The sequence below is a fragment of the Mandrillus leucophaeus genome, unplaced genomic scaffold, assembly GCF_000951045.1.
Source record: "Mandrillus leucophaeus isolate KB7577 unplaced genomic scaffold, Mleu.le_1.0 Scaffold570, whole genome shotgun sequence".
Lineage (NCBI taxonomy): Eukaryota > Metazoa > Chordata > Mammalia > Primates > Cercopithecidae > Mandrillus > Mandrillus leucophaeus.
In genome coordinates, this window is record NW_012106142.1 from 482664 (window position 1) to 495449 (window position 12786).

Below are 12786 nucleotides of genomic sequence, written 5' to 3' on the forward strand. Positions count from 1 at the left end.
CACTATGTTGAATAGGAGTGGTGAGAGAGGGCATCCCTGTCTTGTGCGAGTTTTCAAAGGGAATGCTTCCAGTTTTTGCCCATTCAGTATGATATTGGCTATGGGTTTGTCATAAATAGCTCTTATTATTTTGAGGTGAGTTCCATCAATACCAAATTTATTGAGTGTTTTTAGCATGAAGGGCTGTTGAATTTTGTTAAAGGCCTTTTCTGCATCTATTGAGATAATCATGTGGTTTTCGTCTTTGGTTCTGTTTATATGATGGATTACATTTATTGATTTGTGTATGTTGAACCAGCCTTGCATCCCAGGGATGAAGCCCACTAGATCCTGGTGGATAAGCTTTTTGATGTGCTGCTGGATTCAGTTTGCTAGTATTTTATTGAGAATTTTTGCATTGATGTTCATCAGGGATATTGGTCTAAAATTCTCTTTTTTTGTTGTGTCTCTGCCAGGCTTTGGTATCAGGATGATGTTGGCCTCATCAAATGAGTTAGGGAGTATTCCCTCTTTTTCTATTGATTGGAATAGTTTCAGAAGGAATGGTACCAGCTCCTCCTTGTACCTCTGGTAGAATTCGGCTGTGAATCCGTGTGGTCCTGGACTTTTTTTGGTTGGTAGGCTATTGATTACTGCCTCAATCTCAGAGCCTGTTATTGGTCTATTCAGGGATTCAACTTCTTGTTGTTCTTTGTTTTTTAGTAGTTACTGTAGAACTTACAATGTACTTCTTCAACTTATCACAGTCTATCTTTCTATCTTTAATTTATAATACTTAATGTATCGTGTAAGAGTTTTTGTTTTTGTTTTTTTTGAGGCGGAGTTTTGCTCTGTCATCCAGGCTGGAGTGCAATGGCGCAATCTCAGCTCACTGTAACCTCCGTCTCCCGGGTTCAAGCGACTCTCCTGCCTCAGCCTCCCAAGTAGCTGGGATTACAGGCATGCGCAACCACACCCAGCTAATTTTTGTATTTTTAATAGAGTTGGGATTTCAGCATGTTGGTCAGGCTGGTCTCGGACTCCTGACCTTGTGATCCACCTGCTTTGGCCTCCCAAAGTTCTAGGATTACAGGCACGAGTTATCGTGCCCAGCCTAGTGTAAGATTCTTATAATGGTATATTACCATTTCCTTACTTCTGGCCTTTGTGCCACTTGATCATACATTTTACTTCTATAAATCTTACAATATATTATTGTTATTTTTGCTTTAAACAGTCAAATCTTTTAAGGAGATTTTTAAAATAAGAAAAAGTGTTTTATATTTACCTGCGTTCTTACCATTTCCCATACTCTGCATTCCTTTGTGTAGATCTATTAAATCTATACATTTCATTTTGTATTTTTCTTCTTCCTCGAGGGCTTTCTTTAATAATAATTTTTTTTTTTTTAATTGAGATGAAGCGTCGCTCTGTCACCCAGGCTGGAGTGCAGTGGTGTATTGGCTCACAGCAATTTCTACCTCATGGTTTCAAGTGATTCTCCTGTCTCAGGCTCCCAAGTAGCTGAGATTACAGGTGTGCACCACCATGCCTGGCTAATTTTGGTGTTTTTTATTTTATTTTGTTTTTTTTTTTTTATTTTGAGACAAGGTCTCACTCACTGTCGCCCAGGCTGGAGTGCAGTGGTGTATTGGCTCACAGCAATTTCTACCTCATGGTTTCAAGTGATTCTCCTGTCTCAGGCTCCCAAGTAGCTGAGATTACAGGTGTGCACCACCATGCCTGGCTAATTTTGGTGTTTTTTATTTTATTTATTTATTTATTTATTTTAGTAGAGACAGGGTTTCACCATGTTGGCCAGGCTGGTCTCGAATTCTTGACCTCAAGTGATCCGCCTGCCTCGGCCTCCCAAAGTGCCGGGATTACAGATGTGAGCCACCATGCCCAGCTTATACTTTTAGTTCAGGCCTGCTGCTGCTGAATTCTTTCAGCTTTGCATATCTTAAAATTCTTTATTTCACTTTCATTTTGAACTGTATTTTTGGTGGGCATGGAACTCCAGATGGACAAATACTGCCTAACTATCTCCATTATTTCTGATGAGACTTCGACTGTTATTTTGCTTTAATTATTTTTCTCTTTGTCTCTGTTTTTTAAAAATTTGATTATAATATATCTTAATGTTTTTTTCTTAACGTTTCTTCTGTTCAGGGTTCATTAACATTGGATCTTTAAATTTATGATTTTCATCTAATTTGGAAAACTTTCAGTTATTATTATTTTAGTTGTTTTTTCTGGGCTCTTTCCAGGCTCTGGTTAGACGTATTAGACTGCTTGAAGTTTTCCCACAGCACATTGAATGTGTTTCCTCACCTCTGTGTTTCATTTCTCTCTATGTCTTCATTAATCTTTTCTTCTACAGTGTAATATTTGTCTCACCCAGAGTATTTTTCATCTCACCCACTGTAGTTTTTAATCTTTAGAGGTTCATTTGGGTATTTCTATATTTTGTCTCTACTTAACATGCTCAATCTTTTCTTTGCCTTCTTGAAAACATGCAATACAGTTACAATAGCTGTTTTAATGTTCTTGCCTACTAATTTTATAATATATCATTTCTGGGTCTGTTTCTACTGATTGATTTTTCTCATTATGGGTCATAATTTACTGCTTCTTTGCATACCTGATAGTTTTTGATTGGGTACCAAATATTGCGAATTTTACCTTACTGGCTCCTGGATGTTTTTGTATTCCTATAAATATTCTTGAGCTTTGTTTTGGGATGTAGTTACCTTATTTCTAAACAGTTTGATCTTCTGAGGTTTTCTTTTTTAAAAAAAATTAGCTTTATTGTGATTAATCCACTTACCAAATAATTTGCCCATTTAAGGTATATAATTTAATATAAAGGTATAGTGGCTTATGCCTATAATCCTACACTGGGGGGCTGAAGTGGGAGAATCGCCTGTGCTCAGGAGTTAAGACCAGCCTGGGCAACATAGACCCCATCTCTGTACTGAAAAAAATTAAAAATGAAAAATTAAAGTGTATAAATCAGAGTTTGGTAGTATATTCACAGGACTGTGTAACTATCATCAAAATCTAATTTTAGAACATTTTGTCTTCCCTAAAAGAAACATTAAACTCATTAGCAGTCAATTCTTATTCCAACGTCTCCAAGCCCTAAGCAACCACTAATCTATTTTCTGTTCCTATAAATTTACCTATTCTGGCAATTTTATATGAATGGAATCTTACAATATGTTGTTCTTTGTGACTGTCTTTTTTGCTTAGCACAATATTTTCAAGATTCATCTGTGTTGTAGCATGTATAAGTACATTTGTTTTTATGGCTAAGTAATCTTTAATTGTATGGCTTTGCCACATTTTATTTATCAGTTCATCAGTTGTTAGACATTGACCTCTTTTTACATTTTGGCAAAAGTAATGCTGCTATGATCATTTGTGTACAAGCTTTTGTGTGAATTTATGTTTCATTTCTCTTGAATATATAGCAGCAGTTGAATTGCTGTTTCACATGATAACCCTATATTTAACTTTTTGATGAACTGCTAGACTGTTTTCCAAAGTGACTGTGTCATTTTATAATCCCACCAGTAATGAATGAGAATTCCAATAGCTCCACATCCTTACCAACACTTGTTATTATCTTTTTGATACAGCTGTCCTCCTATGTGTGAAGCAGTACTCATTGTGGTTTTGATTTGCATTTCCTTAATGATTTTTGATGTTGAACATTTTTTCATTTGTTTATTGGCATTTGAATACCTTCTTTGGAGAAATGTTCATCCAAATCCTTTGTCCATTTTTGAGGCTTGCTTTTAAGTTTTTTGTTTTTTTTTTTAAGAAAAACGGGACTGGTGGCTGGGTGTGGTGGCTCATGCTTGTAATCCCAGCACTTTTGGGAGGCCCAGGTGGGTGGATCACTTGAGGTCAGGAGTTTGAGACCAGCCTGCCCAACATGGTGAAACCTCATCTCTACTAAAAATACAAACAATTAGCTGGGTATGGTGGTGAGCACTTGTGGTCTCAGCTACTTAGGAGGCTAAGGTGGGAGGATCACTTGAACCTGGGAGGTCGAGGCCATGATTGCCTTGCTGCACTCCAGCCTAGGTGATAGAGTGAGACCCTGTCTCAAAAAAAAAGTTACTGGAGATGTCTTTATTCTAGGGATAAACCCAGTCCCTATTATTCTATTATGCCTGGAAGTGGAAGTCTCTTGTAAGCATTTTAATTTACCAAAGTATTTACTTTAAAAATACTATCATTTGTATTTCATGACCCAAGGATTTATGCTGTAATACTAAGTGAAAAATTTGAACATAAAACTGTATATATACTGTGATCCTACTTTTATTTTAAAATGTTTATTCCTTAAGCATACCAAGATATTTCCCATCTCAAGGCCTTTTTCACATTTTCTCCTCTGCCTAGAATGCTTTCCCCATTTTTAAGTCACTAAGATGTTTTGATCCTTTAAGTCTCAGCTTTTCACAGAGACCCTCCCTGACTATTCTCTTCAGCACAACTTTCAACATTCTCACAAACCTACCCAGGAAGCCTCTATCTCTGCTGAATAGTTGATGCCTTCACAGTATTCACCACAACTATTTACAGTTATGTGTTGCTTAATGACAGGGATATGTTCTAAGAAATGCATTGTAGGAGATTTAGTTGTTGTACAAACATCATAAAGTGCACTCACACAAACCTAGATGGTATAGCCTACTACACACCTGAGCTATGTGGTGTAGCCTGGTGCTCTTGGGCTACAAAGCTGTGCAGCATGTTACAGAATACCGTAGGCAATTATAACACAATGGTAAGTATTTGTGTATCTAAACATATCTATACATAGAAAAGGCACAGAAAACTATGGTATAAAAGATAAGAAATGGTACACCTGAATAGGACATTCACTAAGAATGGAGCTTGCAGGACTGGAAGTTGTTCTGGGTGGGTCAGTGAGTGTGTGGTGAGTGAACGTGAAGGTCCAGGACATCACTGCATGTAGACTTTATAAACACTGTACACTGAAGTTATACTGTTTATGAAAAATTTTTTTCTTTAATAATATATTCACTTTAGCTCACAATAAGCTTTTTTAAAAAATTATTTATTTATTTATTTATTTCTGAGACAGGCTCTTGCTCTGTCACCCAGGCTGGAGTGCAGTGGTGCAATCTTGGCTCACTGCAACTTCCTCCTCCCGGGTTCAAGTGATTCTCCTGCCTCAGCCCCTCAAGTAGCTGGGACTATAGGCATGTGCCACCACACCCGGTTAACTTTTGTATTTTTAGTAGAGTCAGGGTTTCATCATGTTGGCCAGGCTGGTCTGGAACTCCTGAGCTAAGGTGATCCCCCACCTCAGCCTCCCAAAGTGCTGGGATTACAGGTATGAGCTACTGTGCCTGGCCTTTATAAGCTTTTTAACTTAAAAAACAAACAAATAAACAAACAAAACTTTTTGACTTTTATAATAACGCTTAGCTTAAAACACAAACACATTATACAGCTATCCAAAAATATTTTTTCTTTATATCCTTATTATTATTTTTTAATCCAATGGACTCTACTTGATATGTATCCTTATAATATAAGCTTTTTTTTTTTCTATTTTAAAATGTTTTAAACTTTAAAACTTTTTCTTTTTTTTTTTCAGAGAAGGTCTTGCTCTGTTGCCCTTACTGGAGCGCAGTCATACTGCTTACCATAACCTCAGCCTCCTGGGCTCACGCAATCCTCCCACCTCAGCCTCCCAAGTAGCTGAGACTACAGGTGTGCGCCACCACACCTGGTTAATTGCTTTGGATTTTTTTGGTAGAGACAGGGCTTTGCCATGTTGCCCAGGCTGATCTCAAACTCCTGGGCTGAAGCAATCCGCCCGCCTGGGCATGGTGGCTAGCACCAGTAATCCCAATGCTTTGGGAGGCCAAAATGGGAGGATAATTTGAGGCCAAGAGTTCAAGACCAACCTGGGCAACACAGTAAGACCCCCATCTCTAAAAAAATAAAAAAAATTATCTGGGCATAGTGGCACATGCCTGTAGTCCTAGCTACTCAGGAGGCTGAGATAGGAGGATTGCTTAAGCCCAGGAGTTTGAGGCTGCAGTGAGCTATGATCACACTGCTCTCCAACCTGGGTGACAGAAAAAGAAGGTACAAATAAAGATTAGCCTAGGCCTACAGAGGGTCAGGATCATTCATATCACTATCTTCCACCTCCACATCTTGTCTCACTGGAAGGTCTTTAGGAGCAAAACATGCATGGAGCTGTCATCTCCTATGATAAAATGCCTTTTTCTGAAATACCTCCTGAAGGACCTGTCTGAGGCTGTTTTTTTAATAAGTAGAAAGAGTACACTCTAAAATAACAATAAAAATACATAAACCTGTAACATATAGTAAATACATAAACCAGTAACATAGTTGTTTATCATCACTATCAAGTATTATGTACTGTTTAAAACTGGATTTTACAGGGAAGTAAAAAAAAACGTATTATGTACTGTACAGAATTGTATGTGCTGATGGGTTTGTTGACAGCAGCATAACCATAAACATGTGAGTCATACACTGTGCTATGATGTTTTGATGGCTACAACATCACAAAGCAATAGGAATTTTTCAGCTCCAGTACAATCCAGTATAATTGTCGTATAGGTGGTTCATTGTTGACTGAAAGGTCATTACACAGTGCTTGACTGTATTTTACATTTGGTATTCTCCGCTTGACATAGGGAACAAGCTGCAAGAAAGCAGTGATTATCCTATTCTCCACTCTCTTCTAGTGAGTGCTCCTAACACAGCACCTGGTGCTCCATAAGTATATTTTGAGTGTATAAATAGAGGGAAAAAAGACTCAAATTATTCCAAGATATTACCCGTTACTGTCTCTGAATAGTGGACTACTGTATGCTTTTTGTTTCTCTCTCTTAAACTTTATTTTACAAGTTTTCTATACTGAATATTTGTCCCTTTTACAATGAGAAAAATGCAGCATACTCTATATTAAAATAATATTTGAAGCTGGGAGTGGTGACTCACACCTGTAATCCCAGCACTTTGGAGGCTGAGATGGGCAGATCACCTGAGGTCAGGAGTTCGAGACCAGGCTAGTCAACATGGCAAAACCCTGTCTATACTAAAAATACAAAAATTAGCTGGGGGTGGTGGTGTACACCTATAATTCTAGCTACTTGGGAGGCTGAGGCAGGAGAATTGCTTAAACCCAGGAGGCAGAGGTTGCAGTGAGCTGAGATTGCACCATTGTACTCCAGCCTGGGTGATGGAACAAGACTCTATCTCCAAAAAAAAAAAAAAAAAAAAATTGAGTACCTGCTCCGTTGACAGCACTGTGAAACTTGGATGTGTGGATGACTCTGGGAGGAGGAGAGGTACACAAGGGCAGCAACAGTACATTCTGTTAATATGCAGCATCTATAAGGAAAAGATATGCAAATATGAAATTAAAAATTAATATAAAAGTTGATTAATAGAATCATTTGAATAGTGCTTTGTGAATTATAAAATAACACACACTTCTCTTGTTTAGCCTTCATAAAACCATACATTGTTTATTTTCTCCATTTTATAGAACACCTATGTACTTTTAGGTGTTGGCAGCATAAGGCATAAGTATTATGGTCAGTACAGATTTTCCTGGCATTTGTTGGTTGCCATTCCCACCTGAGAGTATGTTGTGTAGCAGATTTGTCTTTGGTGTCTTCTTTTTTTTTTTGTATTTCTCACTCACTGCTTGGGCCTCTCCCCTCAGGTCTACTCTCCAAGCACATCTTGCCTTTGTGCCGCTCATTGGCTGCATAATCACCTTCTTCCCAACCACTGTGGCCCCCCTTGCCTGAGTCTAAGGTCTCCGCAGTGTGCCCCATTGTTCAAAATCACACTTCCTTCTGTATCTCTAATTCCCAAACTGAACCGCCATTTCCTGCAAAAGTCTAATCCCAGGTAAGGGCTGGAGATTTCCTGCCTGTTTAAGCTGGGCTGTGTGTGTGTGTGTGTGTATGTGTGTGTGTGTATATTGGTGAGTCAGTGCAGTCAGGCAGTGGAGTCAGGGTTGGGCAGCCTCCAGCCCCCTCAAAAGATGTGTGTGATGGTGTAGACAGGCCTCAAGACTAGGGGGATAAAGACTTACATGCAGATTAAGGCTTACAAGTCACCATTTCAGCCTAGATGTAAAGGATATTTACAGCTGCAACCAGCAGACAGAGGCTTGGGCAGAGGGATGCAGATCTGTATCTGTGAACGTCCTAAAGAAACAGAGGTCCTTATAATACAAGCAAAATTGGGACTGCAATTTGAGTTAACATCAGGTCTGGGGTTAGTCAATGTCACTTCCTTTTCCACTGATGATATATTTTGTTAAGGAAAGATTGAAGGGTACGGTGGATAAGAAGAACAATGGTGGCTGGGTGTGGTGGCTCATGCCTGTAATCCCAGTATTCTGGGAGGCTGAGACGGGGGCATCACTTGAGCACAGGCATTCAAGGCTAGCCTAGATAATATAGCAAGCCCCCATCACTACAAATATAAAAAGAAAGCTCAGCATGGTGATGCAAACTTGTAGTCCCACCTACCCAGGAGGCTGAGGCAGGAGCATTGCTTGAGCCCAGGAGTTTGAGGCTGCCATGAGCCGTGATTGTGCCACTGCACTTCAACCTGGGCAACAGAGCAAGATCCTGCTTCTAAAAATAATAAATAAATAGACAAAAGAAGAACAATATTATTACTTATCCTAAAAAATCATAGTTAACAAGCCCCAGTAATGATTATTCTGTGCACATCATCAAGTAGAATGTATTCCTAAACTCAGTTATCTAAAAAAGTATCAATACAATTCATCCTATAAAATAGAAATGTAAAAATTTTTATTTATATATAGATGCTAAAGGAAGTATTTGGTTTTAAAAGCAAATTTTCTCTTCATCTGTGTATCTTTTGGTCTATTTGGAAAATGTAATTGCCAGGCATGGTGGCTCATGCCTTTAATTCTAGCACTTTGGGAGGCTGAGACAGGAGTATTGCTTGAGCCCAGAAGTTCAAGACCAGCCTGGAGAACATAGTGAAACCCTATCTCTACAAAAGAATTTTAAAAAGTTGCTAGGCATAGAGGCATATGCCTGTGATCCTAGCTACTTGAGAGGCTGAGGTGGGAGGATGACTTGAGCCCAGGAGGTTGAGGCTGCAGTGAGCCGAGTATGACCCTGTCTCAACGAAAAAAAAGAAGATGTCGGCCAGACGCGGTGGCTCCCGCCTGTAATCCCAGCACTTTGGGAGGTGGAGGCGGGTGGATCACAAGGTCAGGAGATCGAGACCATCCTGGCTAACACGGTAAAATCCTGTCTCTACTAAAAATACAAAAATCTAGCCGGACGTGGTGGCGGGCGCCTGTGGTCCCAGCTACTCGGGAGGCTGAGGCAGGAGAATGGCGGGAACCCGGGAGGCGGAGCTTGCAGTGAGCCGAGATTGCGCCACTGCACTCCAGCCTGGGTGACAGAGCAAGACTCCATCTCAAAAAAAAAAAAAAAAAAAAAAAAAGAAAGAAAGAAAAAAAAGACGTCATTTATTTCAGAAAACTATCTGTTTTGAGTATAATAGAGGCCAATTGAAAACTTGATGGGTGTAACTATTTCTAAAGTAATTTCTCCTCACGTGGAAAACAACTCATCAATAATAAACCGTCATACCTGCTCCCCTCGGCCTGGGGATCAATGTTGGAAACTACTATGATAATTTGAAATCTTGCTTGTTTCATTTACTTCTTTTCTCTTCTACGACTTGCAGGGCTCAATATTACTACAGCTGTGGAAGAGAGTCTGTAATTTGGGAGATCACTCCTCCTGCGTTGTTTAGACAACCCTCCAAAAGGATCCAGAGGCTGTCACAGCCCAGTGGATTCAAAAGACAGTGTCTACTAAATAGGTAGAGTATCTTGAGAATCTCTGTAAATCCTAATCTAATTTGGCCAGATGTCTCAGTATTTTTTTTCTAGTTTCAGTGTGTGCAATTTCATGAGCTAAAAGTCCACTTGTGTTCCAAAGCATCAGGTAAAAAAAATCAAATATTTGCAGCAATTGTAGGTAATGAGAAGATCATCTTCAGTAATTACATTTGGCTCAAATTGTGGTGAAACTAAAATTTATACTCAACCTTACCATTGTTAGCCAGTTGAAAGGAAATATGCAACTAAAACACCACAGGTTTTTGCAGTTTGTGGAATTTGTTCTCCTATATCTCTCTGACTTTAACGATACTTTTTCTTCCTTTTGCTTTGAAGGCTGAATTTCTTCTTGTCTTTATAAGACCACTAGGTGGTACATTTTCCATGGGAGCTAAGATTGTGATATGGTTGTTGGAAAAGCTAATTCAATGTTAGGTTGCATTAGTGGAAGATATACAGTGCACAGTTATGGAGAGCTGATAGTGCTACTGTGTGCTACTTTAGTCAGAACACACTGGGCATGTATGTGCAGTTGTGGTTGTTATACCTTAAGAAATGATAATAAACTTGAGACTATTCAGAAGGTGGGAAATGAGATATTGGGCTTCTGGAAACTATGTTGTGTGAAAAATAGTTAAGAGAAATGACATGTTTAGTTTAAAAAAGAGAATAAGAAAGTGGCAACAGCTGTGTTAAAATATTTAAAAGGATTGGCAACTGGAGGAGGAAGAAGAGGTGAACGTGAAATTACTTTATGTTAATCCTAGAACTAGAAGTAGAACATTGACAGGGCAGCAGACGTCAGCTTAGGGTAGGAAAATCTTTCTGACTAGCTATCAGGTAATGGAAACTGTCCAGTAACGGAGGGTGAACAGGCATTCTACCCTAATCCCGGAAAGTTTTCAAGCCACACTGGAATTGTGACTTTACATGGATTTTAGAAAAGGTTCCTGCATTCAGAGAAAGGTTGAACTAGACAGCTTGAGTCTTTTCCATCATAGAATACTGTTAAAGAAGGCCCAATTCTTCCCACAAAGTTTCCTCAATTACTTATTTATCAATTCGTTCAATAAAATCTGCTGTATACCAAATACATAAAATTTGGTAGTTATGTATACACATAAATTTGGTAATGTGTCTATTGTTATAAACAAAGGAATACTTTATTGCCACTTCTTGAGAGACCTCAGTTTGATGTTACATGTAAATAAAATGCCCTTTAGTGTTAAAACATTTTGTATTTTTTTAAGTTTATATTTCCCTGCTTTTCTAAGTAGACTTTTCTGCTGCTTGAACATACATGTAACCGTTGTTCATTGGCTTAAGCTCTTTATTATGAACATCAACTATTTTATAATACTTTAATATAGAAAACTTCTCAGGAGCTGTTTAAGTATAAAGCCAAGATTTTCCTTAGGCTAAATGGTCTGACTTCCATGCTTTCAAATTATGAGATGTTTGCTTCTCATAATTGTTTCTGTCATTTCTCTTTTTGTCAAGGGGATAGTCTCTAACCAACCACTTTTTAAGTCTTCTGTGAATTGGAAACAGATCACCAAGTTTGTTATAATTATGTGAAGGAAAAAAGCAAGTGCTTAGTGAAGACACGCAGGGCTGTCCAATAGATGACAGATACGAACCTGGGCTTTGTGACATATATTTTAGTTGATTAACTAAAGGAGCTCAACTGCATATTTGAGCAAGTAGAAAAAGTAATCAGCAAACTTGAACACAGGTCAATTGAGATTATCAAGTCTGAGAAACAGAAAAGAAAAAGAATGAAGTAAAATGAACACATCTTCCGAGACTTGTGTGACACTTTGAAGAGTATCAATGTAGCCGTAATGGAAATTCCATAGCAGAGGAGAGAGATCAAGGGGTGGGAGAAATATTTGAAGAAATAATGGCCCAAAATCTCCTAAATTTGATGAAAAATATTACACATCCATGAAACTCAACACACTCCAAATAGGATAAACTCAAAGAGATTCAGAACTTGACACATCGTGATCAAACTGTTGACAGCCAAAGACAAAATCTTGAAAGCAGCAAGAGAAAAACAACTCATTGTATACAAATGATTTGCAATAAAGTTAAAAAGTGATTTCTTATCAGAAACCATGAAGGCCAGAAGGCAGTGGTATGCCATATTTAAAGCACTGAAGGATTGACCAGGTGTAGTGGCTCACACCTGTAATCCCAGCACTTTGGGAGGCCAAGGTGGGTGGATCATCTGAAGTTAGGAGTTTGAGACCAGCCTGGCCAACATGGTAAAACCTCATCTCTACAAAAAATACAAAAATTAGCCAGAAGTGGTAGCTCATGCCTGTAATCCCAGCTACTCAGGAGGCTGAGGCACAAGAATAGACTGAAAGTAAAAAAATAGACACAAATAGATTGAAAGTAAAAAAATGGAAAAAGATATACCATGCACACCAACCAAAAAAGACCTGGATTGGCCAAACTGATATCAGACAATATAGACTTTATGACAAACATTGTTACTAGAGACAGAGAAAGGTCATTTTATATCATAAAAGAGTTAGTCCATTAAAAAGGGAGGTGGAGGTTGCAGTGAGCAGAGATTGCACCACTACGCTCCAGCCTGAGCTAGAGAGTGAGACTCTGTCTCAAAATAAATACATAAATAAAATAAAGCACTGAAGGAAAAAGACTGTGAGCTAATAATACTTTTTTTAGCAAAATTATCCTTCATAACTGAAGGGGAAATTACAGTATTCCCAGATAAGCAAATATTGAGAGAATTCATTGCTGGCAGACCTGCTTTATGAGAAATAATAAAGAAAGTCCTTCAGGCTAAAGTGAAAGGACAGTTAGCCTGGGCAGTACAGTGAGATCTCATC

General features: G+C 38.5%; 1 protein-coding gene across 1 annotated transcript in view; it reads left to right on the forward strand.

Annotated features, from left to right (window-relative positions):
* The window catches only part of THEGL (theg spermatid protein-like), an 85060-nt gene that overhangs the window by 53609 nt on the left and 18665 nt on the right, over positions 1 to 12786 (forward strand). The window contains exon 5 of the mRNA XM_011998458.1: positions 9766 to 9903. Coding sequence (XP_011853848.1) covers positions 9766 to 9903 — 138 coding nt within the window. The remainder of the gene's footprint in view (positions 1 to 9765; positions 9904 to 12786) is intronic.